This window comes from Musa acuminata, chromosome BXJ2-3 (genome assembly GCF_036884655.1).
Source record: "Musa acuminata AAA Group cultivar baxijiao chromosome BXJ2-3, Cavendish_Baxijiao_AAA, whole genome shotgun sequence".
In the NCBI taxonomy this organism is placed as follows: Eukaryota; Viridiplantae; Streptophyta; class Magnoliopsida; order Zingiberales; family Musaceae; genus Musa; species Musa acuminata.
The window spans coordinates 1,122,213-1,144,424 of record NC_088340.1 but is presented as its reverse complement, the minus strand read 5'-3'; the positions used below and the strand labels follow the sequence as shown (position 1 = coordinate 1,144,424).

The 22,212-nt window shown below is 40.3% G+C and overlaps 5 protein-coding genes across 12 annotated transcripts; 1 reads left to right on the top strand and 4 right to left on the bottom strand.

Moving 5' to 3' along the window:
• The first annotated feature begins 192 nt into the window (after positions 1 to 192).
• LOC135606761 (small ribosomal subunit protein eS6-like) lies at positions 193 to 3,060 on the top strand. Its single transcript, XM_065097945.1, has 6 exons — positions 193 to 331; positions 434 to 498; positions 1,427 to 1,484; positions 1,590 to 1,698; positions 1,779 to 2,051; positions 2,663 to 3,060. Exons 1-6 carry the CDS (start codon positions 326 to 328, stop codon positions 2,899 to 2,901), a joined length of 750 nt encoding a protein of 249 aa, XP_064954017.1. The 5' UTR covers positions 193 to 325; the 3' UTR covers positions 2,902 to 3,060.
• An 866-nt stretch (positions 3,061 to 3,926) lies between these two features.
• On the bottom strand, positions 3,927 to 6,417 carry LOC135606760 (ras-related protein Rab11D-like). Its single transcript, XM_065097944.1, has 2 exons — positions 6,045 to 6,417; positions 3,927 to 4,486 (listed from the first exon to the last, which is right to left on the bottom strand). Exons 1-2 carry the CDS (start codon positions 6,260 to 6,262, stop codon positions 4,045 to 4,047), a joined length of 660 nt encoding a protein of 219 aa, XP_064954016.1. The 5' UTR covers positions 6,263 to 6,417; the 3' UTR covers positions 3,927 to 4,044.
• Positions 6,418 to 7,302: 885 nt separating this feature from the next.
• Positions 7,303 to 9,607, bottom strand: LOC135606759 (signal peptidase complex-like protein DTM1). Of its 4 annotated transcripts, none has more exons than XR_010484950.1 (3): positions 9,170 to 9,502; positions 8,706 to 8,866; positions 7,303 to 7,745 (listed from the first exon to the last, which is right to left on the bottom strand). XR_010484950.1 is itself a non-coding variant. In XM_065097942.1 (3 exons), the coding sequence occupies exons 2-3, from the start codon at positions 9,409 to 9,411 to the stop codon at positions 7,658 to 7,660; spliced, it is 330 nt and encodes a 109-aa protein (XP_064954014.1). In that variant the 5' UTR covers positions 9,412 to 9,435; positions 9,499 to 9,607; the 3' UTR covers positions 7,303 to 7,657. The 4 variants fall into 4 exon arrangements, 3 of the variants coding, with proteins under 3 accessions (XP_064954014.1, XP_064954013.1, XP_064954012.1); XM_065097942.1 differs by lacking the exon at positions 8,706 to 8,866 and having other exon boundaries at positions 9,170 to 9,435; positions 9,499 to 9,607; XM_065097941.1 differs by lacking the exon at positions 8,706 to 8,866 and having other exon boundaries at positions 9,170 to 9,418; positions 9,499 to 9,607.
• On the bottom strand, positions 7,303 to 18,860 carry LOC135606755 (uncharacterized). Of its 4 annotated transcripts, XR_010484948.1 has the most exons (11): positions 17,153 to 18,243; positions 16,929 to 17,069; positions 15,953 to 16,180; positions 14,917 to 15,124; positions 13,572 to 13,708; positions 12,262 to 12,342; positions 10,877 to 10,943; positions 10,306 to 10,805; positions 9,499 to 9,609; positions 8,706 to 8,866; positions 7,303 to 7,745 (listed from the first exon to the last, which is right to left on the bottom strand). XR_010484948.1 is itself a non-coding variant. In XM_065097935.1 (9 exons), the coding sequence occupies exons 2-9, from the start codon at positions 17,419 to 17,421 to the stop codon at positions 10,509 to 10,511; spliced, it is 1,428 nt and encodes a 475-aa protein (XP_064954007.1). In that variant the 5' UTR covers positions 17,422 to 17,751; positions 18,557 to 18,860; the 3' UTR covers positions 10,057 to 10,508. The 4 variants fall into 4 exon arrangements, 1 of the variants encoding a protein (XP_064954007.1); XR_010484947.1 differs by lacking the exon at positions 8,706 to 8,866; XR_010484949.1 differs by lacking the exons at positions 7,303 to 7,745; positions 8,706 to 8,866; positions 9,499 to 9,609 and adding an exon at positions 10,057 to 10,229.
• On the bottom strand, positions 18,395 to 21,614 carry LOC135606757 (probable trehalose-phosphate phosphatase 6). 2 transcript variants are annotated; one of them, XM_065097937.1, is made up of 11 exons: positions 21,105 to 21,614; positions 20,882 to 21,022; positions 20,738 to 20,809; positions 20,548 to 20,646; positions 20,412 to 20,465; positions 20,203 to 20,304; positions 20,027 to 20,104; positions 19,876 to 19,945; positions 19,724 to 19,794; positions 19,556 to 19,648; positions 18,395 to 19,481 (listed from the first exon to the last, which is right to left on the bottom strand). In XM_065097937.1, the coding sequence occupies exons 1-11, from the start codon at positions 21,411 to 21,413 to the stop codon at positions 19,401 to 19,403; spliced, it is 1,170 nt and encodes a 389-aa protein (XP_064954009.1). In that variant the 5' UTR covers positions 21,414 to 21,614; the 3' UTR covers positions 18,395 to 19,400. The 2 variants fall into 2 exon arrangements, with proteins under 2 accessions (XP_064954009.1, XP_064954008.1); XM_065097936.1 differs by having other exon boundaries at positions 18,395 to 19,648.
• Positions 21,615 to 22,212: the final 598 nt, after the last annotated feature.

The window sequence follows — 22,212 nt, the reverse complement described above, 5'->3', positions numbered from 1 at the left end:
TGGTTCGGTTCGATATGTAGCCGAGTCGGGTCTCGAATCAAATCGAGTAGACCGATTTGGGTCGGCCGGCGGTCGAACCAGTGGCCTGGGCACTACATGGAAATGATCAAACGGTAGAGGCCAATCGATCAAATGAAGATACGAACGGTCTGGATCCAAGGGAGCTCTACCTTCGAATGGCTCCCACCGTCACTATAAAAGGGGCTGTGAGCGCTCGAGAGAGCACACGGAGAAACCCTAACGGCGGAGTTGCTTCGAGAGAGCCTTCGGTTCTTCTCTCAGTCCCGCTTCGTGGAGGCAAGGAAGGCAGCCTCTTTCGTCCAGGATGAAGGTACGTCTCCAGACAGCTGATTCGTTTCCTATATGCTTAGTTTTGAGCTCATTTAGGAGGTTATGATCTGTTCAAACGTTGGTATCGTGCCATTCTTTTCAGTTCAATATTGCGAATCCGACCACCGGGTGCCAGAAGAAGCTCGAGATCGATGACGACCAGAAGCTGTAAGATCTCGTAGAATTGGGAGTTATATGTTTTATGTTCCGCATCATTCTTGTACATCTGAATGTTCTACGAGTTCAATTTTTTTCTTGATAAGAATGGTTATTGTTCTTCATTTCATATGGTCAAAATTATTGTTTGAATGAGGTAATGATCTATATTACTGATTTATCGTACATAAACGACTGGTTAAGTAATTACTTGAGTGACTATAAAGAGAATGATATTTTCTTTGATTTGGGAACCTGATATGTTGGTAGTATTAAATGGATTCACTATTTGGTGCAGTATGTTATTATTGTCGAGCGTGGTTATTTCTTTGCATAGGATTGGAAGACTGATTGGGTCTTCAAATTCTTTTTAGGTTTAATTTAAAGGGTAGCATTGAGTTAGAAGCCATAGGTTGATCAGGGTCAGACACTTTTCTTGCTGTTTGTAATGTGATGAATGCATTTGATGTGATCTCATTCACAAATATTTTAGTTAATTGGTGGATTTTTGCAAGTTACTTGAAGACTTGAAGTATTATGGAGTGTGGGCCTTGATGCAATTATGAGGTTACTATGTTGTTGACCTAGGTGCCACTAATTTGCATGGTTGAAATAATCACCATGCAAGGCCACACCATCTCACGTTCTTCGACCTTGTAGTGGTAAAACTTTGTGCAATGTACTGCTTTTTCTATTATAGTGTGATTATGTGATAGTTGTATCATTATATTTTCACATTATCAATTGAACAATTACTCCCTCAGCTTCCTGAGCTAAGTAATATCTGGTTTTGTCTTTTGACATGTAACTGGTGTTGTTTGTTTTTTAGTTTGAGCTATGAAAGCATTTATAATTCTTCATGAGCTAAGATAATGTGGAGCGTAGGGGTAAATTCTGTTATAATGAACAAACGCTTACAGTGATATAATTTGTTGCACAGTCGAGCATTTTTTGACAAGAGGATCTCTCAGGAAGTCAGCGGGGATGCTCTTGGTGAGGTATGTTTTAGCTGCAAATTTTTTGGAAGTGTTTTGGGAAAGCTCAGTTTAATACCATTCTGAAGGTTACAAGAATAAAACTATTAGATATGTGCATTTTTTTAGGAATTCAAAGGCTATGTTTTCAAAATCATGGGAGGATGTGACAAACAGGGGTTTCCAATGAAGCAGGGAGTGCTAACTCCTGGACGGGTCCGCCTGCTGCTGCACAGAGGTAATAATATGTTAATTTGATTTTTACAACCACTTTGATTATTCCCTACATAGTTTCTTATTTTGATTGATTTGTCAAAGGTACACCTTGCTTCCGTGGGTATGGTAGACGTAATGGAGAGCGCAGGAGGAAGTCAGTTCGTGGTTGCATTGTTAGCCCTGATCTGTCGGTTTTGAACTTAGTTATTGTGAAGAAGGGTGAGAATGATCTTCCAGGATTGACTGACATTGAGAAGCCTAGAATGAGGGGACCTAAGAGGGCCTCCAAAATTCGCAAACTATTCAACCTTTCGAAGGAGGACGATGTTCGCAAGTATGTGAACACATACCGCCGAACTTTCACGACAAAATCAGGTGCAGTCGGATACTACCATACTTTGCTTGTAGATTTTATACTCTTATCATTGTTACATAGTCTTGGTCATCTCATGAGTCATTATGGTACTGATTTTGAGCTAGGTTAACCAGTATTTTTTTTATTAGCACATTATCTTGACTTTCTTCACAAAGCAAACTTTTCCCTAGATTTTGTCGGCAAGATAGATGTAATAATGCATCAGAACATTAGTTATATTTGTATTCTTTATTTTTTATCAGATTATTGGTCACCATAGAACATCAGTGCTTATTTTGATTTTGCTTGTTTATCTGTATTTCTTGCATTTGCAACCATCTTTGTTGGAGTTTTATCAAGGCTTTGTTTATCATACTAAGTCGCAGAAGATTGTCAACTTCAGGATTACATGTCTGTATGTAGTGCTTAGAAGGTGCCAGTTTGCAACTGTTTGTGTTTCTTTTCGATGTAGATCGTGTTAACATGAATATAAAAGACTCATGCATTTAGCCATCTGCAGTATTTTCTCATTGGGTTGCTGCAGGATGCATTCTTGGCCTACTAGTGTTACCCTCAATGAGATAGTTTGGAAGTGTCGAAGCTGAGATCAGGTTTTTTATACTCATTGCAGGCAAGAAGTGTAGCAAGGCACCCAAGATTCAGAGACTTGTGACTCCGCTGACCTTACAGAGGAAGCGTGCCAGGATTGCGGATAAGAAGAAGAGAATCGCAAAGGCCAAGTCAGAAGCTGCCGAGTACCAGAAGCTACTTGCGACCAGGCTCAAGGAGCAGAGGGAGCGCAGGAGCGAGAGCTTGGCCAAGAGGAGGTCCAAGCTTTCTGCTGCCTCGAAGCCATCGCTTGCAGCCTAGATTAAGTTTTTCTCGAGAGAAGTAGCTGAAGTTCAGTACCAGATTTTGTCTGGGACAACAAAGATTGATTGCTCTATTTTCTTCCTGGATCTTGCTTCTAAATTTTTGCTCGATGTTTTTTGCAATTTGGATATGGGATCTAAGATTTAATTTGCTATCTGTCAGCTTCCAATGCTTGGTTTGATAGAAGTGGCTTAATCGTGTAGAACTGCTCTTGTTTTGCTGGGAATTGAAAGATAAATGTAACAGTGCATTTGAAAGAAGGAAAAATGCTTTAAAACCATAATAAAAGAAAAATACACGACAACAATAACAACAACGATAATTTATTCTTTATGTTTTCGGATCGGTTTTAGTTTGGGAATCAGATTTGTCTGTTTCGAAAGGATGATTAGGTTTGGATTCAGATGAAGATGTGGGTTGCGTTGTCAGCGGAATTGTCAGTTTCGGAAGGACAATTAGGTTTGGTTTCAGATGAAGGACGATGTGTCCAAGAAGAAAGCAGGAATGGGTCTTAGCGTCCGACGGGGGGAGTCAATGAGGGAGGATGACTAGTTGCAAGATGTAGTTCATGACATAGACGATGGTGTTAGTGATGCCCAGAGGTCGGCCATGGCGACCTAAATTATGAGCTCCCCAGCAGTGAGTGCCTCCTTGGGCGAGCACTCCCCAGAGTCATTGTTGGGTTCCTTGGAAATGCCATAGGGGGCGGAGCGGACAGAGATCGACTCGGAAAGGCCTGACGACCGACGAAGAAGGAAGCTACAATCGCAACTCATGGGCAATTATGATGGTGATGACGGCCCAAGGATTTGGGCGACAAAGACACTTCGAAATGATGAAACCCTTTTTTTTGGTTTTGGTTTTGGTTTGTTCAAAATCTTTTTTTTTTATTAACTCAGACAACTATCTTAATATTCTTCATCTCCATATTCATTTTATTTATAAAAAAAACATGCATTTGGATATTAATTTTGTATTATCAATTTATTAAGATTCAATCAATCTGATCCAACGAAATGAAATAACACAAACTGAATCAATTCTTACCAAATCCAGAATTCCGCTAAGATATTACCAATCAAGACATATAGCAATTACGGACAACAACTCTACACACAAACCACCACAAGGAAACAAAACTTAGGAAGTGTTACAGCATGTCTTGTTCTTGGGTATCTCCTGAGCCGGGCCAGGGACGATGATCTTCTTTCCTGGCTGCATAGGTGTGCCATTGTTGCTCTGAGGGTCGGATGTCAGGTTCTTCTTGTTGACGATGTTGAAGATCTCGGTCAGCACAGTTTGGAAGGCGTTCTCGACATTCGTCGCTTCGAGTGCCGAGGTTTCCAGAAAGAAGAGGTTCTCCTTCTGAGCGAATTCTCGGGCATCTTCCATGGTTACAGCTCTCTGGTCCTCGAGATCGGTCTTGTTGCCAACCAACATGATCACGATGTTCCTGTCGGCATGGCTCCGCAGCTCTTCCAGCCACCGAGGAATATGGTCAAAGCTTTGGCGCTTGGTGATATCGTAAACCAACAATGCGCCCACTGCCCCTCGGTAGTACGCACTGGTGACAGCTCTGTACCTATACTCATCAAAGACCAGTAGTAAAAACTCACCACATTTTGTAGACCATTAGTAAACTCACCACATCCCGTACTCAAAACCAAGATCATTGATATTATCAACTAAAATAAATCACCCTCCAAAGGATAACTTTAATCTTTACACATATAGCTTTTGTAGACATGGACATTCTGCTGCACAAGGTTGAGAAATTGCACAGGGAAAAAAATGTGGTTTGTTTCTTAATTACATAAATGACAGTAGGCACTTTTGCATGTCAAATTCAACAAAAATGATGTGATGATGACACTGATGAGAAATATCACTTTCTATTTGTCATTTTGGTGTATGTCAGCATGAATCTTCCTTTGTCAAATCATGATCCCATGGGCTTCTTATGGTGGAACAGGTATCAATAACAAACCATGATGATTGTTCATTATATGCTGCATTAGATTGAATACCTAATTCTTGAATTCAAACTACTTATATAAAGTACTTCTTAAAGGACCGATGTCCAACATACAAGACAGTCAGTCAAAGCTCCATTAGAAGAGTTCTAAGGAAGGAATCCTAGTAAGTTGAAGGGTCATCAAACCTCGTATTTTCTGGAAACAAAAAAAAAGTCGCTTAAATGGTGATCCTTTTTCCTACCCTAGAAAGTTCCAAAGTAGCTCGATCTGCACAATTGGAAACTAGCTCAATCTCTCTCAAATATTTTGTGGTCTCTCTCAAACTCCTCCAACTCCAAGGAGTTGATTAGATAATATGGACATCATCCCAATATAAGAAATATAGGCATACAAAGTTACAAATAGGGCTTAGAATTTACATGTGTATGGTTGTATATTTCAAACAACAAATTACCAACACTGTTGAAGTTTAACCCCAATCAATTTCATGACACCTTGCAGTAATAAAAGCATCAAACGACAAACAAGACTGAACAGGAAGAACAAGTTCACCTGCCCACATCCAAAGAGTAAACACAAACATCATAATGGAAGAAGACTTAAGCTACTAACACGAAAAACAAAATAATGAGAGCTAATAAATAAAGCAATCTGTAAACTACAACCTTCTCGCTGGCTCTGTCAGTTTTTCAGTATCTCTGCGTGCCACACAACACACTTGCCAAAAGCTTGAGAGTTTGTCTTTTAAGATAATATACTGAAATATGTAGCTTCTTTCCACATTATATCATGATTGCCATCTACTCTCCTTGTAGCGCGATCAACACTATAACTAATACACCAAATGAACTAATGTAAAGATGACCAATAACAATCGCAAAACCCTCACTCACTTCCACCACTTCCCGTAGCTTAACTCTCTAACTTGAATTCAGGGACCCTCGATCTACCGCTACATAAGCTTAAATTAATTACTTGCCTCGGACTCAGATCCACAAGAATCAAATAGCATTACGTGGTACTACATACACACGATCCTCAAAGCCGAAGTCTTTGAGCATGAAAACCCTAGGGACATAATCGATCAGACACCAGCAATGACATGTAGATCTAAGGAGGCAAGACCGATTGGGAATAAGAAGGGGTAGAGAGGGAAGGAAGTACCTCTCCTGGCCGGCAGTGTCCCAGATCTGGGCCTTGACGCTCTTGTGCTGGATGACGAGGGTCCTCGTCTGGAACTCCACCCCGATGGTGGCCTTGGAGTCGAGGCTGAACTCGTCACGCGCGAATCGCGCCAGGATCTGCGACTTCCCCACCGCCGAGTCCCCGATCAGCACCACCTTGAACACGTAGTCGATTTTCTCGCTGCCGCCGCCCGCCATTCCCCGAGCACCACCACCGCGCTCGAGGGCTTCCCCTGTTTCCACCGGCAGAGTAGAGCCGAACGTAACACCACGGAGCGACCCGATCACTTTCGCTGTAGCTTCCGTAGTCTGCAAGGCGTACTTCTTAAGGACTGTGTTACTGAGTCCCTTCACCGACTAATCTGCAAGGCGGACTTCTTACGGACAGTGTTGCGGAGTCCATTCACCGCCTGTGAGGGGTAAGTGGCTCAAAGAGTTTGTCATTGAGGAGTGCCTTCTTACCCGCAGAGATACCCGCATTGTTAATGGCCATGGTAGCGGCTTACTCGGTGGATCCCAGGGGGCCTCCATTAGCAGCATGGTTACAGTTTACGTCACAACTAAACAGTGCAATCTTATTTTATAAAATAATGCTCTCGTGACCACGGCAACAAGTAGTGGGAAACGGAGTCGGCTCGGCGCGTGTTACGGCCGCGGGCGACCGCATTGTGTAACGTGCGCGCCCGGGTGGGATTCCCTATATATATATATATATATATATATATATATATACATAAACTATAATTCGAAAATCTGATTTCACTAATTTAATTTAAATATCGATAATATAAAAAATATACCTAAAGAATGAGACTTTTTAAAAAAATAATACAGAATCTAAAAAAGATCAATATGTGTTATCTAAATATATATATGTTATTTTTTTAATTTCCTCTATCATAAAGGAACAATTTATTATTGTACCAACCTCTAAATTTTATGACTTAAATTTTAATATTATCTATTTGAAAAATAAGCTTTGCATAGATTTTTTACGTATGGATGCTTATGACTTAATTGCATACATTCAAAACTTTTATGAACATAATATGTACTGATTCAATAGAGAATCAATATAGATAGTACATCAGTATATCCCTTATTCCATATATCGATATGTTTGATACAACACAATATAGCTCTCGGTACATCGACACGTATTGATAAGATGAATCATGATAAAAAAATACTATGTCAAGTTGAAAATATTCACATTTGATGATGAATATAGCAGAAAATTATAAAATTTACCATCATTATTATCTAAATCATCATTAGACAATAAGAAATACTAAATCCAGATAATGCCTTCCACAAGTTCTTTACAAATTGGTATATACTGAGGAGGGATGCTGCTGATTTGTTGGCTGGAGTGACACAAGTCCTTCATTGGCTCAAGAACAAGGATGCTTTGCCATGATGTGAAGCTACTCTTGCAAATAACATTGTTGAATATGATAAGAGCAACATAGCCTGATTCTAAGATACTCCTGTTTAACCAAAGAATAAGAAACCATGTCATAGAGGGACTTTCGCATTGTCTGGCAAAAGACAATAGTTGTCATTGTAGACAGCCTCATGAGGCCAAAGAGACTAGCTTGATATGAACATCCACCACTTGTATAAACCAAAGCCATAGGTCAGGCTCATTACTAACACTCTCAGAGGACATAAGTGAAATCTGCATACGAAAAGACAGTAGAGGAAACATTAGTCATGATTTAATTAGAAAAAGATTAACATGTTTTTAAATGTTAAATAAGAATCTTTTACATGAGCAAATGTCACAAGATTAATGCAGTCAGACTTCTTCACTGATAAGAAGGTAATAAGAATACTAAAGGTACAGATATTAAGAGAAGTTCTATAAATAATAATCTGTTATTTAGGCACATATGTTGGCTTCTTGCATCATTTTCCCCCCATTGAGCTCCACACAAATAACATATCTATTTAAATCAAGAGTGATATCTTTTTATTTTCTTTAAGGCTTATTCTATTTTTCTAACAACATTAATACTAAACAACCAATCTCGTACCGACTCATCTCTAAACATCTACTCGGATATCATACAAATATATGCATACCATCTTACACAGTTTTTTCATATTGAACTACACTTAATTGTTCCAGAACAAAGTCTAGATCCAACACTTGCTACATCAGATGATTTAGTAAAAGATTTTAATAGGTATTTAAATGTTCAAATAAAAACCTTTTAGGTATGAGCAGATGTTCAAGGGAACAATGACACAACAAGATCAACTCATAGGAGTGGAAAGTCAGAAGAATATTAGAGTCAGTATTCTTCATTGATGTAAGAAAGTTAGAAGAATATTAGAAACAAAGAAATTAAGAAAAGTTTTACAGATTTAATCTATTAACTAATGCAAAAACATCTTTCTCTATAAAGTGATATCTCAACTATTTGAGGTTAGCTACTTTGAATCTTTTCCCACCATTCAGCTCCATACCATATAATTTATATTTATATTTCTCACAATACTAACAATTCAATTTTTCCTCATTTTATTCTCCATCGGGTGTGAATTTAATTGTTCAAGAAAGAAACCTAGACGCAACAGTTGCAATGTCAAAGGAGCAAAGCTAACTAGTACTGGACATGCTGCCAGCGCTTACCAGCATCACAAATCTTGTTTCGGGTTTCCGTCTCCCCGAGATGCAGTTTGGAATCCTCGGTTTCCTTTACAGATTCATTAACCTAGCACATCAAGATTCTTTCAATGGGAACCCATCAAGATCCACTCAAGAGTCAGTTTGATCGTCTGCAACAATAGCCTCTGCCGGAAAGAAACATCTAATTTTGATCAGAGGAGGCCAAACTTTTAGATCGAGAACACTGGACCTCAGATGAGTGCAACATAGATTTATGCAGCTTGTGATCAGGCAAATTAAGGCCAATCGGACACCAAGCCTAATCTCCCTAGGCGAGGATGATCAAATTGGAAGATTTCGAGTTAATGAGAGAAAGCGAATCACTAGAAGAACGAACTAAAAACTTTCCCCGGTCGACGACTCAAAGGCCTCAAAAGAGAACCAAAGAAAGAGAGGGGTCGGGGTCGGGGTCGGGGTCGGGCTCGAACCTTGAGCTGCCGGGGGCCCGGTCGGCCGCGGCGGCGGTTCTCCGAGCGGGCATGGGGATGAACCACTGCGAGAGGTCCCGGTCGAAGTACTCCCAGTCGGGCAAGAGGAACCCGGCGATGCCGACGATCCCGAAGGCGTAGGTGACCAGCGCCTTCTTGGGGGAGAAAGTCCAGATCCCGACGACGGCCATCACCGCGGCCAGGGCCACTAGGCTCGTCCGCAGCGCTGCTTCCCGCCCCATCTCCGCCCTTCAGTTCTTCGTTCTCTTCAACCAATGATACGAACTCTAGAATAAGTAGCAAGAGAAGGGAGAAGAACAGAGACGAACCTCTTGGGCGGCGGGGTGGATGCAGGGCGTGCGTCTGAGTGGGCAGAGGGGCGTCACCTTCCCGGCCATTTAAAGCGACCCAACCGCCCGCGCGCCCATTCCCGTGCAGTTCTAAGCTCACGTTATATGCATCAGATATGGCTATTATTAATGAGAATGCTTTGTGGCAAGATATGGCTATTATGTTGGTGGGTGTTAGATGATCCGTCAACTGTCAGGTTGCTCAATCATAAGACGGCTGGGGACCAACATCGTTGTATTTATAGAGATAAAGACTGCATACATTAGCCTCTTTCAATTATAGTGAGTGACAGTAAATATAAAACTGATTGCTAAAGAGGGAGATCCATTTGAGTATGCATCTCTTTATTTAGGGAACAATTTATGCCTTCATTTTTGAAACATGAAAATGTCAATGGACTAGTTTATATTAAATAATGGATTGATGAGACACATTTCATGTAATTACAGAGAATTTCTTTATAACCTGTACAAGCAACTCACACATGAAATGAAGTTTTGGAGTGAAAATTATTGCCTACGGAAAATTACCATATGTACATACTAACTGGAGAAGCTACATAATAATTTGTAATATGCTAATAAGTAATAGAAAGAATATAATGTTTGTGGTACAATGGCTTGAAGGAATCGAAATTTCTGAGGAATCTTATGCTGCTAGAAACTTTGAAGCCTCCTTCAAAGCTCCACTGTCATGTCAATGCCAGCTTCTTCCACAAACAAAAATGCATCAATACAATTACTAAGCTATAAGATTTCCGGGAGAGTACAGTTCATCAAACACACCTTTGCCTCTCACTTTAGCTGCAACACTTGCTGTGAGAGCAAGATCCATGTCATAACAGAAAAGCTCAGGATGGTTGACCAGGGAAATGAAGCCAGTGGTCTCATTATATCTTCTTCCAGCTATCCCGGTTCATCTCTCTATAACAAAATCTAATCTACATCGGCATATTGATCTAGATATCGTGTAGCACGGTATCGATAATTTAGGATTTCTTGCAATGTTCATCATCATATGGTGGGGGGACACCAAAGACCCAGTCGAGCACATTCAAATACTTTGACCGGAACACCTCTCTTTCTTGTGCATAGCAGTGCATGATGATGGCTGTTGCAAAGCTGAATACGATCACATCAGCTCGCTTTAGCTTTGATGCTTGAGGGAACACTCCAGCATCTGCCAAGCATGTGCAGAAGCTTTCGATTGCTCGGGCAAGGCAATACAAAGAAATCTCGGTCCTTCTGCTCTTCTTCTCAATTAGCAATGCCAGGCCAGTAGGGAACTGTCGTTGAGCATAGTTAGCAACCAAAACTCCTGATGCGCCAAATAACCAACAAGTAGCGAAAAACTTACTGTGCCAATCACGACCATCGGAATGTTACATCTTTTAAAAAGTCGAAAAAGCAGGCAAGTCCAAGCCCTGCAAAAAGAATGCATGTACGGAAAGATTTTACTGCACATTATCATGAAAGTGAAACGATACTGATTTTACAACAATTCTTAAGAGGCCGAAAGTAAAATTTAAGAGAAATTTTTTAAGGAATATGATAGAATATATGTAACAAAAAGCACAAAATGGATCTACACCATTAAAAAATAGCTGATCCAATTAACATATCCGGTACAAAGTCTAGTTTCATGAGTTTGCTTTTCAGTCGCTGCTCCAATATCTTTGATGCTCAGGTAGAAGTATGGATTCGGACTAGTGGTAACCATGACTCACATGGTCCTTAACGTCAAGGTAGATATGAGTTCATCGTGCCTTACTATGTTATGATTTGAGAAAGTAAATACACAGAAAAATTGGAGAAACAGATAAAAAGAAATCAAATTTTCTCATAAATCATAAACACACAAGTGGAATGTGTGGGCCCACCAGCGAATTAACTGCTAGCAAGCTCCACCTAGTGAATGTGAGAAGATCCAAAGCAACCCATGTCTATTTGCTACTCACTAGCTCAAGCTCGGTTTAAATTGCAGCGAAGTCCATCTAAAATGATCTCCGACTCTCTTAAATCTCCAAAACCCTGGCACTAATAAATCTGTATAGCATCCATAAACAAAATTGACAGGGTTGAGAAGGTAGATCCCAACTGGCCATCTAGGAGGTGCAAATACCAACTCTCCAGCGAAGTGACTACAGGAGTTGTACTGCAACAGATGGTGAAGATATGCACAACATGGAAGAGAACGGTCACATTTAATATCTGCAGATCTCATTAAACCTTAAACTTGTGTAGTATTGTGAAACCATATTGGACATAAATCTCGAGCCATATGTAGGACCTAAACAGAGCCCAGTGGCAGGAAAAGTACCATATAACTACCAAAATAGTTGGCACATTATGACCAGTTTTTATTCAGCCATATACTAGCCGTTGGTTAACACTTCTTGTGGAGCTATTGGGCTCACAATTGGAGCTACACATATGATATCTAATTCATTGTTTACGAGATATGAATCATTATATTAATACAATATTTACATAATGCAACAGAACTAGAGTCAAAATAAGCTTGCCTCCCGAAATAGGGAGAATAGCTTTTTGAACTGTTTTCCAGCTTAAATTCCACGAAAGACTTATTCAAAGACTTTACAGTTGAAAAACATAGTCATCTTCTACTTTAATAATCCAGGCTACTCCTCAAACTAAAACAACTGAAACAGACAAATTGGTTTGGCAAATGAATCTCACAAAGATGTATAACTAGTTTATGTAGAGGAGAGCAAAGCTAACCAGGCCGATGCACAATATACAGAGAGGAACAAGCTAGATCTTGCAGTCCCCAGAAGACTCTTCCCCAAGATTGTGTAAGGCCTGCATAGCATAGGAGACAGATTAAGAGAACCATTATGAGGATTCAGCAGATATCTGGTGATATAATGGCAGATCACCACTGAAGAAGACCTTTGTTAAAGTTAAGAAATAGAAGGTTCATAACATGAGGACCACAGTGCAAAATGTGAAAGTAAGCACTTTGTCTGAACTCAAGCAAAAAGGATCTTCATCAAGCACTTGTTATATCATGTCTCAGGCAGATTAACAAAATATCATTTGGTAAAGGACAATATGTGTTTCTTTGTGGTAGCTGTTTAAATGATTCATATGTATAATTATTTCATCCAAAAGTCCCAGCAACATTATTTAATGTTGGAATTAAGACTAAATCTAAAAAACGCTAAGCTTCACAAGGTGTAGAATAAGCATGATTTACTCCAGAAGGTACAACTAAAGGGACTAAAGATGAAAAATATAAATACCATGAAATTCAGAAGCACAAAAACCATATGCCCACTATTAAAACATTAGTTAGAAATTTTGGGTATTGCCCTCTAAATGCAGAAAGAGAGTTGACGTTGGAATTATCAAAAACAGGACAGCATGACTAAAAGCTCAAAAATGACAGCATCATATCTGGCCATGAACATGTACTACATGATCAACTTGTGGAAAATAAATCAGACAATAGTTCAAGTAAAAACAGATACACTGCATCTAGTTTCAACCTATATATAGTCCTTCCAAACAAAAGTCAATAAGAGATAAATTATAGGTTATCAACAATCAATTTGTGCATAAACTATGAGGATCATACTAACAGGCAAGGGTCCTTAGATATTCAAGGTTGAGAAAAACCCCACTAAAAAATTAGATTGGATGTGAGAACATACATGAGAACATATCAAATGCACCCCAAATAAGTCAATATGATATTCTTTGTAACAGATGTAGAAAGAACAAAAGAGAACATAGACCATATGAAAATAGGAAAAATGATTAAATATGTGTAGCTCTACATGAAATAGACAAACCAAAGCCAGAAGATTACTCTGATTCCAAGACCTAAATCTAAAAGATTAACTTCTTGACTACAAAGACTAAATCAAATGAGCAAGGATTAAATGATTACACACAAAATGAGATAATCATTCATAAATTTTAGGAATATGCAAAACCTTTTCCCTGCAAATTAGTGATTAGCAGATCATAAATGCAACTCATTAAACGAATAACTTCAAAGGATAAATTAAAGCTTAAGTCAATACCTTTTCCAAAGACCCTGACGATGAACTACCAGTGCAGGAACCAAGTAGACTGGAAGATAAACTGGTAGTGCTCTTCCATATTCTTGGAAAAGGAAAGTTATGAAATGCTCAAAACAAGATTGATTGCCATGCACAATCTGAAAAAGAAATAATAATAGTAGTTATAGTTATTGAATAAATCAACAATGATGGTGACAGTATAAATGAACATGTAAATGTTTTCTGAAGTTCATCTACAACAAACATCATTAGTTTTTAAAGTTTGAATCCAAGCCTCTCGCATGAGTATGGGGTCATATATAGAGTACATCTTATAATCAAGAGTTCCAATCAACAGCCGTAAGTGCTCTTTCATTTATGAACTCTGATTAGAGTTAACATTGCATAAAAGATACAGATAACAAATGAGTAGTTGCAACTTTCCTACTTTAGAAGTCCAATTAGAGTTGATCAATAGGCCAAATGTAAATGAAGAGTGCATGTTCACCAATAAACAACACCAGGGTCAGAGCCTATGTATAAATAACTTTTTTGTAATTTTACAGACAAGTATTTTCTAGCTGCAAGCCATTGATTATCTCTTTTCCTTCTCCACTTCTTCATTCATTTGTCTCTTCCTTCAGAATTTTTCCTATCTTCTAACTACATTTTACTTCTCTCCTTCCTGCAATAGCAGAGCAGCTGCAGCTTTCTATTTTCAGATAGCCTCAAAGATCTTTGAATCTTGTACTTAAGTTCTGATCAGTCAATTAAATTAAAAAAATTACACAATTAGATCATGCCGACCTCCAATGGGGGCAGCTTCTGGATTTTGAGGACTTAACATTACAAAATTACACTTAATATGTATAAGGTCCAATCAGGGTATCAAAATTAAAATATTTACATAAATGAGATCATCCCAACCTTCATCACAGATGCAGCAGCCTCTGGATTTTGAGGCCTAAATATTACAAAAAGTTAGTTATACATAAGATCTGACTCAATACTAAAAGGAAAAGGCCTGGATGCTGATATAAAGATTGCATAACAATGGGTTTGAACATAATACTTGAGAAGCCATGCTCCAGCATATGTTAGAAACCAAGATTGCTCTGATGAAATAAATACAAGTGCCTATTACCAAGGGAGTTAAGAACTAGGCATGATAAGAACCAATTGATGAAAGGTATTTGTTAGTGAGTGATTAGATCTCTCATTTATAGCACTATATGCTGAACAAAATAAGATACACCAATATCACAAATGGAACAGATTCACATACAAAGATGAAAGAGAAACCATAAGATCAAACAGGAGTTCCTGATGTGACAAATAATTTAAAAATTAAGACAGTAATGCATACCGAGCATGGGACATTCATATTAGGATCTAGCTTCACATCAACACCGATGGACTTGTAATACTTCTTAACCCCATCTAAATTAGAAAAACAAATATTGGATGCAATTTCTCTCATACTTTGCAGAATAACAGCATCCTTTCCACCATGCTTATGAAGAAATGACTTGTATGATGATGGCAAGCTGTCTTGCTTCAGAATGTAAGCAGGCCTGGCAAAGACCACCAGAATCATATTCTAAAGTCATATAAGAAAAGATTAATGGAATTAAGTAGATAAATCTCTTATGTAATAAGCAGATAAATCTTTTATATATGATGAGAAGCATCATGAGAAGGCATATCAAACCACCTGACCGCATCCATTTTTCAAAAATCTGACAAGGATCAAGGTACAAAAACACACTCAAAACATTTAACAAGGAATGGAGTTGTAAAGTAAATAATTTTTGGTGCTTCAGTTCATGTTCGCCAGATCATGCATCTTTACTAAAAGAAGTTCTGTAGTGGAAAAGCAAATCTTTTAAAGGAAAACATTTTGATGGAAATAAGAAGCTTGAAATAACAAATTTCAACTAAACAAATGAGGCAGCCTACCAAGAGTAAGTTTCCATTGGTATTTCTTCATAAAGCTAGACCATTTGACATTTCAAACTTAAGTGTCATAACTTATAATGCTTGTGTTCGACTGGCAGATATCATAAATCTGTACATAGAAGAAATATCATTTAAACAAATAAAGAATTATAGGTCATTTAAGTGAATATGTGTACAATAAGAGCTGTTGCTTTGGTCTAGGTTCTTGATCTAACATGACCAGCAGATTTAATCATCCCAATGTATCAAACTCATAATTTGAGCATGTTTTCTCAGCTTAACTGATTGATTCTCTTTTAATTCTAGATCCAACAATAAACTATAATATTATGTTACAAACTTCCACAGAAAAATTGTTAATGTATAATGACATAATCATAAATTCAAACAAAATTAAATACCAGATAAATAAAAATGAAATAATTTCATAAAATCAAACATACAAGATCTGTGAAGAGGCGAGACACATAAGAAATATGTCACCATGTGACCAAGTCAATGGTCTACAAACACCACCAAATAGTTTGCTCTTTATCCCACAACGTGATGCCAATACCGCAGCACGCATAAGAATGTATATAGCCAAGCTAGTGTGTTGTTTATTTGGTCCGGTCAAGAGCATTGATGGACCAGCAATCAACCCTGCTAGTAACGACCTCCATCTTGCAGTTCTGAAGCAAAACAAGAAAAGAAGTTCTATTATGGCTTGAAGTTTAAATATAAAAACATCAATCATTATTTCCCTTGACACCCTTAAGATATGGTCTCAAAGTGTGTAAAACCACAGACAACACAAAGTTATGGTTAACATGCACGACTACATGTATTAATTATAGATCACGGAAGAGAGTCTCATTCTGTTTGTGTTTTATGTGGAGCTTCCATTGATGCTTTGACTTAGAGATAACCAACGCAGACAGGATGGACAATAGAAGACGAATTTGATATTTTGCTAATCTCTATAGCTTAACAGCTTGAGTAACCAGCTTGGAGTAATTTAACCTTATTACTTGTTAGCCTTTCCCTGCGAGGCTTTTGCTTAGAAAGATTTACAAATACTTCATGGCAACAACATTCCAAGATGTGTTACTAGGCAACCACCACCGACGTTGGTCTCCATCATTCAACCATTAAAAGACGAAGCACTTGAACTCCACAACACAAAGTTTATAGCATATGAAGTCTAGGAGGACATATGTATAAGAAAAAAAACATCTTCAATAGGGCCCAAATAGAAAGAACAAGATAAAGTTCGAAATAAATGGCTGCAGGAGGATGCGAAGAGGAAAGTAACAGCGAAGATATAAAGTCACACAGACATGCATACATGCAAATTGGAAATTGGAAATCATAACTAAAGCAATCAGACCATGAAGCACCTAAGATTAAAGAACAAAGGACTAACTCCGAAACACCTACCTCTTGTGCCCACCTAATGCAGCAATAACTTCGTCCACCGAAACATATGTTCCTGCAAGGGTTCCCAGAAACATCCCATATCTCAACGTCTCCTCCAACGCCACAACCACAGCCTCCTTATTCGTGAAAACCCCCGCCTTTCTGGAAATGAAAGCGCCAAAAACAATCAAGCAATCAACAAAGTCCAGGTACGTATTGGACTTGAGAAACCTGTGCGGCCAAACCTGGCGGAAGACCTCAAGGATCTGCGGCTCCTCAGTCGCACAAGAACCGAGAATAACGCGAGTCCTCCCTTCAGGCCGGCGCCTATAGCGAAACCTTTGGCTGCGGCCTCGAGGCACCGTCGGAGCCGCCTCCACTCCTCAGGCACCCGACGGAGGCCAGGTGGATCGGACCTCCAGCAGCCGCCCTCCCGCGTCCGGCGGGCATGCTCCCCGTTGGCGAGCTGGACGTTCGCTGGCGCGACGCCTTCGTCGTAGGCGGTGCGAGACATGAGAGGCGAAGAGGGCGAGGTGGCGTCGATCGAGAGAGAGAGAGAGAGAGAGTGGGGAAGGTGTTACGAAACAAGGCAAGTGAGCATGGTGCTTCACTTTGAATTCCGAGATCGGACGGCTGCGGCGAAATCTGATCAGTTGTTTGGTGGGCTGATGAAACTGCCTTCAAAATTGTTGGCTTCCGCCACCTAATAACATGGTGGTGGTGGTGGGACCGAATTTAATTACGGAAAAGGACCTCTTTTACCTATTTGTCCTTTCAGAGTTCGGAACTAACGTATCTGCTCCTCTGAATCTTAATTTTGCATATATGTTCTCTATAAATATCCCTTTGGTAACATCCACCCAAAACAACTTTAAATTAATCATTAAAAATCGTATTTATCGTATTTTAATTTGAACTTAAAAAGAGTCCAATGTATCTTAAAATTCCTACAATCATGATAAATCACTTAAAAGAGTATTAATGCCAATAAAAAAAAGTAATTTTCACATTTATGCCTCCAAATTTAAATTCTGCATATTTATATATGTTTATAAGACTTAAAAACTTAAAAATATGTCGTTGAAGTTAATCTCTTCAGTTAGACGACAGTACAATGAAACCCTCCTAAATGATTGCTACATTCCATATACCATTCCAAATCTTATATTAATAGGGTATAGACAGTTGAATCGATGGAGGGGTGGAGCTTTTAATGCAATTTTCTAGGGAGACAACAAAGAGGGGAAAGGAAGAAGGGGTTGGGGGTTGGGAGTTGGAGGATGGGAGTTTTTTTATTGGAAGCACAAATCATAGTTACTTTTGTGCTTCATATCAATCTCAATATTGCATCTGATTTGAATAAAGACAAATTTGATTGGATTTGTGGTTTGGATTGATTCTTACATCAATTTTATTGTTATGATGATTGACCATTAGAAAAGGTGATATGCAACTACTAACTATGATCGGCATTAGAAAAGGCGATGTGCAACTACTAACTATGATTGGCATTAGAAAAGGCGATATGCAACTACTAAGTAGACAGCATTTGTTGACGGAAACCACGATCAACGCATTAATCGTCGATCCCGACTTGTTTCTGCCGGGCCTTCTCTTTGGAATATTGTAGCACGAATCAAAAATCTAACCTCCGGTCGTGACGATCTCGGGCACCTCCTCGTTGGTCTGCCACCCGAACACCACCTTGCTGACCCCATCCGACGGGCTGCAGTACCTCCTCGACAGAAAAGAAGAAACAGAGCACCACCAAGGAGCCACGGCCAATCGGAACCACCAAGAAAACCACCGCGTTCCCGGCGGAAAGCGAGACGTACCTGGTGCGGCCGGCGGGAAGCCGGCACCGCCCGATCGGGGAGTGGCGCCTCCGTTCACGGCAGCAGATCCTCTAACCACGGAGCGCTCCTCTCCATCGCCTCCCCTCTCTCTCTCTCTCTCCTCGACTATAAAAGGAGTTGGAATAGATCGGACGTGCGTCCTTCTTCCTCTCTATTATAGCGCGACATCTTCTCGATCTAGATCGAGTCACCTCCGATTCGATGATTCGTAGCCTCCGTAACTACTTCCAGGACGATGTACTTTTGGAGTTATCTTGGCGGTAAACTAACCGTGGAGTGATAAGACGTAACTGATTCTTATTTCCAGCTACTTGCTAATAGAGGGAGGAGCAATGTATATACTTCTGTTGCGAATTTGAACTGACTCTTCTCCAGCATGTACTTTTTTATGTGAAGATATCATGTGCCTATGCATTCGTATAACATTCATCAGTTGGGAAGAACAAATCCTTCTCCTCACAGAAAAGCTTAGATCACAAGAAAAAACGTAGACCACTGCGTATTATTCTTGTACACTATCGGTAATTACAATCCTTTGCAAGAAGACCAGTTTTAGATGTCTTCTTGACATCATTCTCAGAGGATGATGCAGTACTACTCTCAAAGCTTTCATGGGGTAGAGGGCTTCAGTCTCATCTCACTTCTTCCTTGCTTCAGTTCTTCGAGGAAGGGAGGCGCTTCGCTTCCACTCCACGAGTCGACGCAAGAACTTCTGAACCTGTAAATGGTGTCAGCTAGCAATCCCAGCATCCATGGCAGAAAAGCTTGTGCAGACATGGAGCCAATGCTCACCTCCGCAGGTTGCCTGAGAGAGCAACGTGCACTTGTTTCCCTGATGACCTCCGATACAAGTATTCCCAAACCCTGCCTTCTACCATGCAAAACCTGAAACGTGGACTGCATCATTGACCACAACTCAGTGTAGTCTGACAAAAAGACGACGAGAAGAGAATCCAGTACCTTGAAGGCATCTTCATCGGTGCGATCATCTCCTATGTACACAGGGAACACATCGCCAGAGTCTGCCAATCCTGTACGTGAAAGAAGAATTACTGATCGAGTGTTGAAGGTTGGTGAAGAGAAGGTGTGAATCAGATCTTGCTCAAGCTCACCAAGAGACTCCAACATGAACTCGAGAGCCTTCCCCTTGTCCCACTTGATACTAGGCCGGATCTCCAACACCTGAGGGAAGATGATCAAGAAACAAATGTTGAGAAAGATAAGGTTGTTGATGGATTTGGGATATATATATGATATATATACCTTCCTTCCCATGGTGAGGCGGAGCTTGGGATAGTCCTTGAGCACTGACCTTACAAGCTCAGCTAATGAGCTCCATATCTGACATCAAATTGGAGAGAGAGAGAACGAGAGGTTTTAGCTTACGAAGAATGAACCAATAATTGCTTGGGAAATCCAATATCGAAGGATTATTCGACCTTTTCATCGACACATCGAAAGTGAACCGATAAGGTGAATATGTTGTTCTCTACTCTGGATCCCTGGATGAGCTTTGTTTTCTCCATTAATGCCTTGTAGACCTTGAAAGAAATAGAATATATTGATCGGTACAGCTTGTGCAAGAGAATATTAACAGGGAAAGATGCTGATAGTTTCAGAGATACTTGACCATGAGTAGAACTCTTACCTCATCTATCATGGGGAGGAACTCAGTGGCTGGCTGAAACAGAACAGCTTTCGTCTGCATCCATCCACAGAGAATAAAAGGATAGGTTAGTCCACATAGGTGCAGTAACAGAGGATACGAAGAGAGAGAGAGATACCTTGGCTTTTGTATGTTTGGTTCTCTTAGTCGGGCCTTTGATGTCCATGCCGTGGCTTCCAGCATAGTACAGCTCCCTTAATCGTACGAAGCTGAACACCTTAACATGAACAAAGCAGCACAGAAGAGGCGTTAAAAAGAAGAGTAACACGCTGATCTGATCCGGCAAGAGGAAGGAAGCAGGAATTCACCTTGTCTCTGCGTCTTCCACTCACAATCGCAGTTGGGAAATGCCTTGCTACGTCCCTTACCGTCTCCTTCATCTGTATGCAGTGATATGATTGTTGAGTGTGTAAAGAACTCGGAAACAGAGCAACGAAAGACACTGAACGTACTGCGTTGGATATGAAGGCACGGTCGGGGTCGTCCACGATCGGAGACAGTGTCCCGTCGTAGTCGAGGAACACCACGATCTGCTTCCCCTTCGATGCTGCGACGATGTCTTCGAAGACGCTCAACGCCGAAGGATGCTGTTTCTGCTTACAATTTCCACGAACTCAGCACCCGTTACCGGAGACGAAGCCTTGGTATGTATATAAGAAGATGCAGCAAACGTACCACCCTGTTGTTGTAGTCTTCGTCGTGGGAGGCGGCGAAGGAGGCCGAGAGCATGGCGGCCGCCTTGACATGAGTAGGAGAGGATGCCCGCATGGAGTCGACCCACGCACTGATCCTCGCGCCACCCCCGCCGCCGCTGCCCATGTCGAGCTGGCTCAGGAACCTCTTGTACCTGGCGCAACGAACGCCGAGCGCGGAGGAGCGAGGCGGCAGCAAGGCGGAGCGATGTGCTGCTGGGTCCGCCACTACTGCCATCACCGTCGTGACTGCTAACTCTTCCGGCACTATCACACTCTGCTTCCTCATCATCTCTTCGGTTCTCTCTCTCTCCTCTGTGTCCAAAGCAGGTGTTTGTACGTAGTACAGGAGGCAATTAGGGAGTTTCTGGAACTCAACCACGAGGAGAACAAGCGAGAAAGAGGAAAAGGCCTATGATTCTGAGTCGTTCTTCTCTTCCTCTCTCCCGCTGAGAAGACGCAGCAGCAGGAGGAGGAGGAGGAGAGCAGGGAAGACCAGCAGGAGTTGGGGACGAAGCCGACTTCCATCGGCGGGCATTATATAACGCGGGCAGCTGCTGGGCGCCGAAAAGAAAGGAACAGTTACGCGCGAAATGGCCCCACCAAGCAACCCGAGTGAAACGAATACACTGCGGGTTGGTGTCGCCTGCGTCACAATCTCTAGCACGAGCGGATTGCCACGTCAGATGGGACCCAAAGGCTCATCCCGTGAACGGATGCCACGTCAGTTGCTCGTCCAATTCTATGTTGGCGCAGGCACACTATTTGAGTACATAGAATAATACATTTTTTTAAATATTATCGAGAAATAATTTTAATATAAAGGACAAGAAATCCACATTATACTTATCTAATAACAAAATGCCTTTACGTATTATGAGAGACGAAAATTAAAAATAGATCATCAAAGCTTAATAAACTTAAATTTTAGTCTTGAATTAATGCATCATATATATATATATATATATATATATATATATATATATTGATCCTCATTTAAAATCTCAACAAAATATGTTTTTGTAAAATTATCCATAGTCACAAATACAATGAGATAATTACATACATAACTATCTATAGTCGATAATTTG

Bases quoted from the DNA above. Each gene is read 5' to 3' on its own strand.
- LOC135606755 (XM_065097935.1), bottom strand. From the start codon at position 17,421: ATGTCTCGCACCGCCTACGACGAAGGCGTCGCGCCAGCGAACGTCCAG. The intron at 17,070-17,152 runs GTTTGGCCGCAC...TTTCATTTCCAG, and splicing joins TCCTTGAGGTCTTCCGCCAG to AAAGGCGGGGGTTTTCACGA. The intron at 13,709-14,916 runs GTATGCATTACT...TTTCTTTTTCAG, and splicing joins ATATGAATGTCCCATGCTCG to ATTGTGCATGGCAATCAATC.
- LOC135606757 (XM_065097936.1), bottom strand. From the start codon at position 21,413: ATGATGAGGAAGCAGAGTGTGATAGTGCCGGAAGAGTTAGCAGTCACG. The intron at 20,647-20,737 runs GTGAATTCCTGC...GTTCATGTTAAG, and splicing joins GTGGAAGACGCAGAGACAAG to GTGTTCAGCTTCGTACGATT. The intron at 19,946-20,026 runs GTATATATATCA...ATCTTCCCTCAG, and splicing joins GCCTCACCATGGGAAGGAAG to GTGTTGGAGATCCGGCCTAG.
- LOC135606760 (XM_065097944.1), bottom strand. From the start codon at position 6,262: ATGGCGGGCGGCGGCAGCGAGAAAATCGACTACGTGTTCAAGGTGGTG. The intron at 4,487-6,044 runs GTACTTCCTTCC...TGATGAGTATAG, and splicing joins GACACTGCCGGCCAGGAGAG to GTACAGAGCTGTCACCAGTG.
- LOC135606761 (XM_065097945.1), top strand. The intron at 499-1,426 runs GTAAGATCTCGT...TTTGTTGCACAG, and splicing joins ATCGATGACGACCAGAAGCT to TCGAGCATTTTTTGACAAGA. The intron at 1,699-1,778 runs GTAATAATATGT...GATTTGTCAAAG, and splicing joins CCGCCTGCTGCTGCACAGAG to GTACACCTTGCTTCCGTGGG.
- LOC135606759 (XM_065097942.1), bottom strand. From the start codon at position 9,411: ATGGGGCGGGAAGCAGCGCTGCGGACGAGCCTAGTGGCCCTGGCCGCG. The intron at 7,746-9,169 runs GTTCGAGCCCGA...TTTCGTATGCAG, and splicing joins CGGGCCCCCGGCAGCTCAAG to ATTTCACTTATGTCCTCTGA.